General features: G+C 36.0%; 1 protein-coding gene across 3 annotated transcripts in view; it reads right to left on the reverse strand.

Annotated features, from left to right (window-relative positions):
- AFF3 (ALF transcription elongation factor 3) overlaps nucleotides 1-13,624 on the reverse strand; it is a 236,633-nt gene that overhangs the window by 146,350 nt on the left and 76,659 nt on the right. For all 3 annotated transcript variants that reach the window (XM_087871491.1, XM_087871492.1, XM_060686638.2), the window contains exon 4: nucleotides 3,600-3,644. In XM_087871491.1, the coding sequence (XP_087727617.1) occupies nucleotides 3,600-3,644 (45 nt within the window). The remainder of the gene's footprint in view (nucleotides 1-3,599; nucleotides 3,645-13,624) is intronic.

Genomic DNA, 13,624 nt, shown 5'->3' on the forward strand with positions numbered 1-13,624 from the left:
ATACCTGTATGACAAAATCGCTCAGATCCGGGGGGATTTGGACTCTGACTGGGTAGATCAGGGCAGGGTGACGAGGAATAGTCTTGAGAATGTTATCTGGGAGGAGTTTGATGCTGTGACTCCCGATGATGTGGACAGGATTTTGTGGAGTCTTAGTATGGCCACATGGTTACTGGACCCGTGTCCCTCCTGGTTGGTACTGGCTTCCCGGGAGGTTACACGAAGCTGACTCCAGGGTGTTATCAACGCTTCGTTGAGTGAGGGTTACTTCCCCGCTGCCTTGAAAGAGGCGGTGGTGAGGCCTCTCCTCAAGAAGCCGTCCCTGGATCCGGCAATATTGGCCAACTATCGTCCTGTCTCCAACCTTCGCTTTATGGTGAAGGTTGTTGAGAGTGTGGTCGCGCGACAGTTTCCACAATTCCTGGAGGAAACATCTTATCTAGATCCGTTCCAGTCGGGTTTCAGGTCTGGGCACAGCATGGAAATGGCATTGGTCGCATTGGTTGATGATCTCTGGAGGGCTCGGGACAGGGGTTGCTCCTCTGTTCTGGTCCTGTTAGACCTCTCAGCGGCTTTTGATACCATCGACCATGGTATCATGCTGCATCGGCTGGAAGAGTTGGGGGTGGGAGGCGGTATTGCGGTGGTTCTCCTCCTTTCTCTCCGACCGGTCGCAGTTTGTGTTGGCAGGGGGGCAGAGGTCGACCTCGAGGCCTCTCGTCTGTGGCGTGCCGCAGGGATCGGTCCTCTCGCCCCTTCTGTTCAACATTTATGTGAAGCCGCTGGGCGAGATCATCCGTGGCTTCGGGGTGAGATACCATCAGTACGCTGATGACACCCAGCTGTACATCTCCACCCCAGGCCACCCCAATGATGCCCTTGAAGTGATGTCTCAGTGCCTGGAGACTGTGCGGATCTGGATGGGGAGGAACAGGCTCAAGCTCAACCCTTCCAAGACTGAGTGGCTGTGGCTCCTGGCATCCCGATATAGTCAGTTGACTCCATCACTGACTATTGGGGGCGAGTCTTTGGCCCCCACAGAAAGGGCTCGCAATCTGGGAGTCCTCCTGGATATGCAGCTGTCCTTGGAGGAACATCTGATGGCTGTAACCAGGGGGACCTTTTATCAGGTTTGCCTGATTCGCCAGTTGCGGCCCTTTCTTGATCGGGATTCCCTGTGCACAGTCACTCACGCCCTCGTCACCTCTCGCCTTGACTACTGCAATGCTCTCTACATGGGGCTCCCCTTGAGGGGCACCCGGAGGCTCCAGCTGGTCCAGAATGCAGCAGCGCGGGTAGTGATGGGAGCAGCATGGCGCTCCCATGTAACACCGCTCCTGCGCGAGCTGCACTGGCTCCCGGTGATCTTCTGGGTGCGCTTCAAGGTGTTGGTTATCACCTTTAAAGCGCTCCATGGCATAGGGCCTAGCTATCTTCGAGACCGCCTGCTGTTACCGACGACCTCCCAGCGACCCGTGCGCTCCCACAGAGAGGGCCTCCTCAGGGTGCCATCAGCCAAACAATGTAGGTTTTTAAAATTTTGGGCCAAATTTATATAGATTTTAATTGTTTTTAATATTTGTGTTTCATGTTTTTAATTCTGGCTGCGCACCGCCCTGAGTCCTCAGGGAGAAGGGCGGTATATAAATTGAAAATAAATAAATAAATAAATAAAATAAATAACACCAGTTAAAGGGAAAAGACTGTCTTTTTGCTGCCCGGAAGTACAACGGATGCTTCAAAATGATGTCTTTTGGAGAGCCAGAGAGGTGAAGGAGGGAAATTTTATGCCAACATTCAAAGTGCAGGGGCAGGTCTACCAAAGGATAGGGAGTATCATGGCAGGGCCTCAGCAGCAGCCTTCATTTCTCCAGATATACTTTGTTGGTGATGATGACAATGAGAGTCTGTCAAGACCAAGGGGATGCGACATTGGTCGTAAGTGTGAAAAATGGTCATAAGTAGTAAAGCATGGGTATCCAGTTAGTATTTTATAAGATTATAATTTTCTGAAATAAAAGTGACATATCCAAAATATTTGAATATTTATTCAATTGGAATTTTGGAGAGTAAAATAGAATAAAATAAAATTGTATTGCTCCCTTTGAATTGTGTGAATTAAACTTTTTGAATTCTGATAAAGATTTTCGGTAGTTGTGATTAATTTATTGTTAATGAAGAACCGATCTGTCAAGTTCTATTTTCATATGTTTTTCCTTTTGCTACTTTTTTTTACCATTCCATTTCTGAACTTATATGACTTTTTAAAATATACAATGTTTTTATCTGTAGTTTTCTTCTTCACAGACTTTTTGTGTGTGTATATAAATTGTGCATTATATAAGTAGTCTTTTTTTAAGCTTAGGGATAAACTGCAGATGAATGCAGAGATAAACTGCACTAATTTTATTGAAAAATGCCTATTTTTAAGTACATAATGTTATCCATGTTCTGGTTCAACTGGCCATATATATCATAGTGAGAGGGAAATGTATTCATTCTAATTTGAATTTGAATGTAATTTGAAAGTAGTAGACCTTCCCAAATTCTTAATGCTATAAAGTACTGTGAAGTGGTATATAAATTGAAGTTCTATTCAGTAGTGGGTTTCAAATCCCATCACTACCAGCTTGCTCGTGGGCGTGCACAATGCTCATGGGTGCGCGCAATGCTTCTGCGCATGCACAGACACGTCCACGTGGGTGGGCAGAGCTTCCCGCTGCTGTCGCTACCGGTTCACCCGATCCAGGGCAAACCAGTAGCAACCCACCACTGGTTCTATTCCTATTTAAATCAAACCTTTTTTTTAGGAACATAAAACCACTTAGTCCATGCCCACTATTATGCTAATATTGCTAATGAAGTTGTAAACAACCCACCAGACAGGACGTTAGGCAATAACTTTATTTATAGAACAAAAAAAAAATCTGCTCTGTTCAAGAGTCTATCACTTTGGATAAGTTTGAAGGTATGTAATAACAAGATTCATTATCTCTCCAATTTATAAGAAATAAATTAGTATTGGAAAAGTTTTGGTAGTTCAAATGATCACTTCTTTATTTATAAACTGTATACAGTAAGTAAGATGGCTACTATGAATGAAAATTAATTATTAAATGTAACTAATTAAAGACTGAACAGGCATTAGAAATGGGTGTCTTAATTTTACATAGTTTCGCATATCTTTAATTCATTTCAAGGGCGGCATATAAATCGAACCAATAAATAAATAAATAAATTTCATATTGTTTGTATATAAATTTCCAATTTTTATACAGGCATAAAATTGGTATGCTTTATATTCACTTTGGAAACCTGATTTTTTTTTTTTTGGACAACAGTTTCAGTAATGTCTCTCATTGACTATTTCAGCTATACATCTGTGTATGAATTACTTGACTGGAGAACTTAATCACACAATACTGCGAACAGAGAGATCTATTTTACTTCACATGTTAATTTTCAAACAGTAAATTAGGAAGAATTAGATTAAAATGCAATTTAGATTTATTTAACTAAACTAAAACATTTTTCTAAGTAGCATAAAAAAACCCACATCCTAAACTATGAAATAACTGAAGAATTCATTTTAGTCCTACCCGTAAAATTTCTTCAACACAGTCATCATCACCTACTCCACTGTCCTGTAAACGAAGAGGAAATAGAAATAAAGTTAGAATTAATGGCCACCATACATGAATATATGCCTTTTGGCAACATCTATGCAATGCTGGTGGATTGCTTCTGGAAATCATGCCATTTTTCTTAAATGTGCCCTACCACAGGTTGGCCATAATCCATTGGGGATTTTTTTGCTATAACAGTCATTGAAATTAAATGACTACTATGTAATTTAGTGTCATGGATATTGTACAGGAAATGTTTAAAGTTACATAACACTAATATGTACTGACACAGTCTGCCAAAACAGTACCTTAACTGATACTGGCTGCACTTAAAATGAAAGCAACTATTCAACTGCAAATGAAACTAAAAAGAAGCATGAAGGTTACCATCTCCATTGTATAATTGAGCTATCAAATAATATTAGAATATCCTATCTTGAAAAAAACAATATATCCCAGTTTTTAAAAATATAAAATATACTCCTTATAATTTAAGAATGAGATTAATATAACAAAATAAAGAATCCCCAAATGTTTTTAAAAGGTTGGATATCAAGTTTTGTACTTGCATTGTAAAAGTATAACCCAAAATACACCAAAGACCCTACATTGTAAGTAAATTGAGCGATTTTTTAAAACTCATATGATTTGATTTAGTCCAACATATTTCCATTTTGGTTTTAATTTACAACATGCATTAACACAATTTGACAAGTGGAGGAAAGTCCTAAATTAAACACACTGGACCCTCCATATACTCTAACCCAGGGGAGAGCAACTACGGTCCCTTTATGACCTGTGGACTTCAACCTCCAGAATTCCTGAGCCAACCAGGAATTTGGGGAGTTGAAATCCACAGGTAGTAAAGGGGCCATAATTGCCCACCCTGGCTCTAACCCAAGACTGGGGGAAAGAATCAAGTTTTCCGGAAACTTTTAAACATGGCCAAGGAGAAGAAAGCAGATTCTTTTATTTCATTCGTTGCTGGGGAAAATTACTGTGCCAGAAAGCTTACATATATATTGCTCTAGTTTTGTCCTGAATTTCAAGATAAAAATTAATTCAAAAGCTTATCATTATGAAGGTTCTGCTTCTTAGTTAAGTTCAACTGTTTGAAATCTCAAAGGAGATATTAAAGCTTCATGGAAAGGAAATGCCAGATGCACATATTTTCCTTTCCTATTATGGGATCTCTACCTACTAAAAATAAAAGCTGTCACTGTAATGTATCATGACAAGGAAGTTCCTTCAGGGGCAAAAGTTCACTTCAAGTCATCTTCTTGTTTACCAGTAGTATGCTTCTTTTTGTAAGCAAAAACATATTGAAGTTCCTTCTTCCCATTTCATGTCCCTGAACCATACAATATCAAATTATATGGAAAAATACCAGATCCAGATTCGCTCTGCTTATAACAACACATACTCTATGTGTCTCTGTATGAACTGATGCACATTTATCAACCAGGACACATATTGAATTAAATAGGCCTTACTTGTGAATAAGTATCTGGGTAGGATAATAATAATAATAATAATAATAATAATAATAATAATAATAATAATAATAATAATAATAATAATAATAATAATAATAATAATAGCATAACTTTTTCATGTGTTTCATTTGTTTAAAACCTTCAAACACTCATTAATGTATTTTATCTGTATAAATACGTACACCCGGATAGGATAATAGAAAAGACATAACAAATACATTGTATGGGTTGTGCAAAAAACAGCTTTGTGAGCAAGTATCTTAGAGTATGGGAATTGAAATGTCAATAACTAAAGGAGACATTATGGAACAAATGTAGTAATATAATGTGAACATAAAATGCAGTGATCAAGTTATTGAAATTGCTTAGTTTGATTATCTGTATAGGCAGATTGATGTGACAATTAAATAATTTTTGACATTTTGTAAAATAACAAGTGAACTTGCATAAGAATAATCCTTAATTCTATTCCTGAATCAGGGCTTTCCGTGGAGACTATTAAAATTTGCAAGATGGCAATCATCACAATTTAAGCCCCACCTCTTTTGTGTGCAGGGTAGGGCTTCAATCACAACAATGTGTTAGCCATTGTGCAGAATTTGACAAATCACTGTCGATGCACCTGCTCTGAATCTTGGGCAAGTTTTTAGAATGTTATCATCATAATATATATGTGAGCTAAGGCAACTCTGTCTGAGATGCTTTCTATTCTAAAGAGAACTGAGCTAATTTGTGTACAGCTGCCAGTAATATAAACATGCTGGTTAGAATTCTTTATACAGCAGATGCCTTTGTATTTCATATTTCAAGCAAGTTAATAAGCAGGTGTCAAAACTTTGAATTAAAATTCCCAAAAGAGGGAAGAACAAAGGACAATAAAAATGATTTTTTAAATAATCATAGCGATAAATAGCATCTACTTCTGATAAATATAAGCGCTGGCATAAAATGTTATTAGGCTACAGAGATGTTCTTTTGTTTCAGAAATATGTTTTGTTCTTCAGCAGTGTCATTCATCATCCTAATAAGCCCTCCATATGTAAATTAAATAGCAAAGTTTGATTCATTCAAATACGTCTTTGTAGTGTGTTAGATCATTTTTTAACATTTATTTCATTCCCTTCACTGCTGAATAACTCCATAGTATTTGTGTAATTTAAGGATCCAGTTCATACCCTGGAAATGTTTTGTCATTAGTTCTTATTCAGTTTTGCTTTCACTGTGAAAATTTCAAAATCTCATTTAGGACTATGGTGCAAATTAATATTGGAACCACCCAAATTTCCAGATATATGTACATCTTTTGTGTTTCTTTTAAACAGAATTATGTATTTTTTTAAAAAAAACATGCATTGTCCTTTTGTACTCCCCCCCCAAAATTAACTTCAGTGATTTTATAGTTAAACATGTATAATTAACTGACGTGTCAAATATTTATAATTACCACTTTCATGATCTTTGTAAAACAAGATGTTATTATTTAATTTTCTGGTGGTAGAAAAACCACACAGTCTTATTGTATGTTTGTATACTTTGGGATAAATACGCATTTTTTTTTTAGTATTCATTAAAGCACATCATTTTTTAATTTTATTTTCAAAACTTACCTAGCCCTGCTGGTCAGAAATAAAAATAAGTTTCATATTTAATTTGAATGAAAGTAACTGCAAAGAACACATATAACATTTTTTCCAGAGAACTGGAAAAGTTATTAGCATTTAGCATGGAGATATCATTTGGTATGTCATTTTAAAAGATTTAAAGAAAAAGAAAGACAATTTACATTAAATCCCATACAATGTAAGATTCACATTTTGCTTATTTAGCCATACCTGAAAAGGACTTTAAACACTGCTTGCATTTTTTACTATGTGGAGTTTAGACAAAAAACCCAAACTTTCTGAAACAAATGAGGTTTAATGCAGTGAGTTTCTTTAGTTATCCAAACATTCTTGGATTTTATATGATATTAGTATACATGAGTAGAAATTCATGATATATAAATTGCTCCAATTCAACTGAAATAATTATGTTCAAGGAAGTTTTCAATGCAAAGAATTTGTGACATAGGCTTGATGCTTGGAACATGGCCCATAATTGTACCAAATATGTCCAAGTGACTAAACTTTCCTGTTTATTTCAATGATTTCTAGAACGTTGTCTATGAATTATGCCTACATGAAGCAGAAACTGACTTTTTATGATTACAAATAAACACAAAATCATTTGGTTTATAGGAAATGTTCTGGAATGGTTATTAAAATTCAGTATTATAGGAAAACAAGGAAATATAAAATGCATAAGCGAAACACTGACAGAATCATGTAGGATGTAGGATGTAAGGAGGGGAGAAAGAAGCATAATGTTTCCACTTTACACAACAATGTGAAGTTACCAACTGACATTGCAAGTCAAATGTAATGCAGCTTGCATATTAAACTTTTAATTAGATCTGAAAGTTAACCATGGATAGCATATCTTCACAACAAAATACTGTAAAGCAACTTGTTATAGTAAAAGCAGTTATAGGGATCATGCAGCAGTATTTTTTTATGTTTAGTCCTCAGAAGTTCCTGTGCTTGTATATGTCTACAAATAAAATGCCTTCTGTTCAAGAAGTAAATGTCTTGGGCAGGCACTGATGTTGTTATATTTCCTTGTTCATTTTCTCTACTTGGTTGCCACGACTGTCATAAAATATTAAGCTATAGCTGTGATGAGTGTAATATGAAGAATGCTTTAGGTTTTGTTATTTTGTCTGCTCTAATTTATCAGAGATATCTTTGCCTAAGACTTAGAACAATTATGAGTCAATCTGTATTTTAAATAAAACTGTCATTTTAAAAGCCTGGATCCCAGGTAAAAAATAGCATGGATGTAATACTGGGGTACCACTCTGCCCAAGAGGTTAATAAAATCTGGACAATGAAGCAAACAATATAGTTAATCAATACCATCAGACCACTACTTTTATCCCTTAAGATCTTCATTTTCAACTCACTGAACATCATTACAGCAGAGAACTTGGACAGTCAATCTCCATCTACCAACACAAGATAAATAAATTAATTAGATGGTCATAAAAACGACAGTACTGCATTCTGCCATTTGACCTTTTAAAAGTATTACTCTTGGTGTTAATAACCATTCTAAATAAGAAAGTGAAGCAGTATATCTTACTGCTTTTAGGTTTTTAAATACACAAAACCAAATACTATTATATTTAAGGTATGTTCAAGCATTTTCTTTTGCTTTTAAGCAAAGCAACTTAATTCATACTTCCTGCATTCATATGGTAGTCAGAGTCCTTCAAATTTTTTTGTCTTTCATTTATCGCATTCTTATTTTAATGTATGTGTCTGTCTGTGTGTCTAAAGAAGAATACAGTATAAAACAGTCATCACTATGTACATTTTTATTATTTTAAGAATTATATAGGATCATCCATCTTAAGAGACACAACTTGGAGTGGTTCACAGCATATTGTTTGTGAAGAATAAATTAAAAATCATTGAAATAATATTATTATTTTAGAATATATTAATGCAGAAATGAGACTTTCTGATATTCATCAGAAATGGGTATAAATTACAAGTGCAATTACATTTAATATTGATTTAGTAATATAGATCACTATAGTTGTAGTTTTTAAGTAATATATCAGTACCGTTTCCCTGACAAATTGTTATTTTTGCAGCATGTGTCCTCCACAAAGAGATATCTTTGTGCAAGAAGTAAAAGGTATAATACAAAAGGTGCCATCTTTCTTTAAGCCACTGTATCTCATTTTTGCTTTCTTGAGTAAATGTCAGCAGTACTTTTTGCCATTAAAAGGATGACAAGGGGAGACATCCCCATTTCTCCTGGTACCAAAAAATGAGGCATATTTTTTTCTACTTAGCTCAGAACACTTCCTCCATGTAATATCCCTTAACTGCATCAAACAACTTCTTACTACTTTACCCAGATCTGAATGAATACAAGTAGTCCTCAACTTACAATAGTTCATTTAGTGACTGCTTGAGGTTACAACAGCACAGAAAAAAATGAGTTATGACCATTTTTCACATATGACCCCTGCAGCATCCCCATGGTCATGTGATCAAAATTCAGAAATTTGGCAACTGACTCATATTTATGACAGTTGTAGTGACCTGGGGTCATGTAATCCCATTTTGCAACCTTTTGACAATCAAACTCAATGGGAAAGCCAGATTTACTTAACAACCATATTACTAACTTAACAACTGATTCATTTAACAACCTTGGCAAGAAAGGTCAGAAAATGGGGCAAAACTCACTTAACAAATGTCTCACTTAGCAACAGAAATTTTGGTCTCAATTATGGCCATAAGTAGAGGACTGCCTGTAATAGTTTGAATTATTTTTGATGGCCTGACATACAGAGGTAGGCAACATGAGCAAAGGAACATATATTTTTTTAACACAAGTTAAAATAGGGAAGAAACTGGTAAGTGAACATCTGTCTACCCTAGACAAGTTCAAATCACCAGGACCAGATGGATTACATCCCAAGGTTCTGAAGGAACTGGCAAATGAGATGTCAGAACTACTAAACTATATCTTTCAAAGATCCTGGAGCACCGGGGAACTGCCAGAGGACTGGAAAAGAGCTGACGTAGTTCCCTTCTTCAAAAAAGGGAAAAAAAATAGATCCAGGAAACTACAGACCTAACAGCCTGACCTCAATAACAGGAAAGATTCTGGAAAAAATAATCAAACAATGAATCACCAAACAACTAGAAGCAAACCAAGTAATAACCAAAAGCCAACATGGGTTTGTCAAAAACAGATCATGCCAGACTAATTTTATTGCATTCTTTGACAAAGTGACAAAATAAGTGGACCAGAGGAATGCTGTCGATATAATTTACTTGGACTTTAGTAAAGCATTCGATAAAGTAGACAATAATCTACTACTAGATAAAGTAGAAAAATGTGGGTTAGACAGCATCACTACCAGATGGATTTGTAACTGGCTGACCAACCGCATTCAACATGTAGTCCTCAATGGAACTGCATCTACATGGAGGGAAGTATGCAGTGGAGTACTCCAAGGCTCTATTTTAGGCCCAGTGCTCTTCAACATCTTCATCAAAGACTTGGACAAGGGGATAGATGGGGAACTCATCAAATTTGCAGATGACACCAAGATGGCAGGAATAGCCAACAGTCCAGAAGATAGGCTTACGATACAGAAGGATCTTGACATACTTGAACATTGGGTGCTATATAACAAAATGAAATTCAATGATGAAAAAAGTAAGGTTCTACATTTAGGCAAGAAAAACAAAATGCACAGGTACAGTATATGTGGTACCTTGCTCAATAGTAGTAACTGTGAGAGGGATCTTGGAGTCCTAGTGGACAACAATTTAAATATGAGCCTGCAGTATGCAGCAGCTGCTAAAAAGTCAACACAATTCTAGGCTGCATAAACAGAGGGATAGAATCAAGATCACAAGAAGTATTAATATCACTTTATAATGCCTTGGTAAGGCCACACTTAGAATACTGCATTCAGTTTTGGTCGCCAGATGTAAAAAGGATGTGGAGACTCTAGAAAGAGTGCAGAGAAGAGCAACAAAGATGAATAGAGGACTGGAGGTTAAAACATTTGAAGAATGGCTGCAGGAACTGGGTATGTCTAGTTTAATGAAAAGAAGGACTAGGGGAGACATGATAGCAGTGTTCCAATATCTCAGGGGCTGCCACAAACAAGAGGGAGCGAAGCTGTTCTCCAAAGCACCTGAGGGTAGGACAAGAAGCAATGAATGGACACTAATCAAGGAGAGAAGCAACTTAGAACTAAGGAGAAATTTCCTGACAGAACTATTAATCAGTGGATCAACTTGCCTCCAGAAATTGTGAATGCTCCAACACTGGAAGTTTTTAAGAAGATGTTGGATAACCATTTGTCTGAAGTGATGTAGGGTTTCCTGCCTAAGCAGGGGGTTGGACTAGAAGACCTCCAAGGTCCCTTCCAACTCTGTTATGATATTATTATATCATAACATATGAGATAGGCTTTGATGAAAGACTAAAAATGTATACAAATCATTATTTCCTTTCCCAGATCTTTGGGATGAAATCAGATGAACTGATAAAACTTAAGGAAAACAATCGAACAATCTGCCTTCAGTCAGAATCCCAGGGAAAGAGTAATCTTGTTCAGGTGGTATTAAACACTCCAAATACCAGATGTTGTAAAGTATCAAAGGCTAAAGTATCTTCCCTAGAGAGGAATAAGGTTTTCCATCCTTCCAAGGTTGGTAAAATGAGGACCCAGAATGTTGGAGGACAATATGCTGACTCTGTAAACTGCTTAGAGAGGGCTGTAAAGCACTCTATGCTTTAGAGTGCTTTACAGCAGTATATAAATGTAAGTTCTATTGCTATTGCTAAAATCAACACTGTTCACATGTTCACTGTTTAAGAAGATAGGATTATTGTGACAGGAGTTATTGTTGATACTGAGCCATAAATCCTTCACTTTAATGGGACTAGTCAGGTATAAACATGTGGAAAATGACTAATATAGTGCTTCCCAAATATGGGTTAAATCAGGGGTGTCAAACTCGATTTCCTTGAGGGCTGTATCAGGGTTGTGTTTGACCTCAGTGGCCAGGGTGGGTGTCGCCAGGGTAGATGTGACCAGCTCGACGTCAGTGTCAGTGGCACCTGTGGTAGTCTGAGCTCTCTGCCAACGAAAACAGCCTCCCGAGCTCCGTTTTTGGCTGCGACAGCTTCCTGCAACCCTCTGCCAGTGAAAACGGTGCTGGCAGAGGCACTGTGTGTCGGTCGTTTGCTGTTCCCCGTAGGCCAGATCTAAGCACACTGTAGGCCAGATCCGGGCCCCGGGCCTTGAGTTTGACACCCCTGTGATAAATTAACCAAAATTGTGTAAAAATGTTTTTCTCTGGGTAATGACACACAAACCTGTGTTTTTCTGGGTAGTTAGTGTTTTACCTACAATGATAAAAAGGATTTTCTGATAAGTAGTTTTGTATAATGGTGAAAAAGGACTTTTTTATAAGCAGGGGAATGAATGCAAAAGTTTCAGAAGCATTGGTGTAATGTTTTCAAACTTGCAAACATGAATAACTGTATATAACACAACCAGAAAAAATATCATTCATAACTGTATCAAGAGAAATTTTCTCTATTTTCTCATTTTCCATTACTGATTTTTTAGTATAGATATTCCTCTATAAAACACATGTCCTTTTCTTTTTATTTTATTCCTTTTATTTTCTATCTTTCTATTAAAAGATTTAATTGATGGGTCCAAGACTTTGCTTTGCCATAAACATAATGCCATTATTTCCATTATGTACAATTAAGAAACATGGATGAACTTTCGGGCTATGACCCATTTATTTTAAATTGGGGCCAAATTAATATATATCTTTTTAATTGTTTTTAATGTTTGTATTGTATGTTTTTTATCTGGCTATACACCGCCCTGAGTCCTTCAGGAGAAGGTGCGGTATATAAATTTGAAATAAAATAAAAAATAAAATAAATTTCAATGTTCTGCATTTCTGTAATAACACTGTTTTGTTCATTTCATCTTTACAGCAAACTATTAGCTAACCAGATTTTTTAAAAAAAATCTGCAAGCTTTATATTGTGAATGTCAATATCTCTATTAAAAAAAAATCACACAATACTGCACGCTGTTCCAAAAAAAGGGCTTAATAAAAAGCACACTCAAGCACACAATCTCTAATTTTAAAATAAACATACAATCTGACAACAGTATTCTAGAATTAGTTTTCTTTTCCTTTTATACTGACTTCAGCTATAGGGAGTATTTTCTTCATAAAAAGGTTCATACATTTTAGCTACAAATAAAAATTTCACAAGTATTCAATGCAAGATCAATATAAATGCTAAATATCTATGCTTCTACTTCACTAAGCTCTCTCGTGTACTCAATTCAAGGATGTCAGCTATTTATTTGAACCACTGGAATATCAAATATTTTAGAAAGGTATTGATTTTGTTAGTGAAGTGTGACTAAAGGGATAAATAAACTGTTCTTGGTGTCAACCAATCCATTTTTCTTTAATGTTATTTTAGGAGCAGTCAAAGCAGCATAGATTCTGATAAATATTAAAATGTAAGAAACATAGTTTAAAACTATGCTATTGCCTGAATTTCAAAACTGAAATATTATCCCCAATAATGGATAACTCCACTGTGTGACTTATGATGCTTTGGCAAGGTTTCCCCCCCTAAATTACAAGTTCTTCAAACCAAAATATTGTAAACAAAAAGAATCTGAAAACTGAAATAAAATTATATTATGTTTTGAACGCATTTGCTCACAGTTTGACCAACAAATACCATGCATTCTGCATAGCTTTAATTTTTCTTTAATTATATTATTATTAATCATTTCCAAAAAAAGAAAAAGAGAAAAAAAATAAAATGATGTGATAAATAGGCATTTTATAATATCACAAAATTAGGTTT

The sequence above is a fragment of the Pantherophis guttatus genome, chromosome 5 (genome assembly GCF_059756535.1).
Source record: "Pantherophis guttatus breed Tessera chromosome 5, ASM5975653v1, whole genome shotgun sequence".
Classification (NCBI taxonomy): domain Eukaryota; kingdom Metazoa; phylum Chordata; class Lepidosauria; order Squamata; family Colubridae; genus Pantherophis; species Pantherophis guttatus.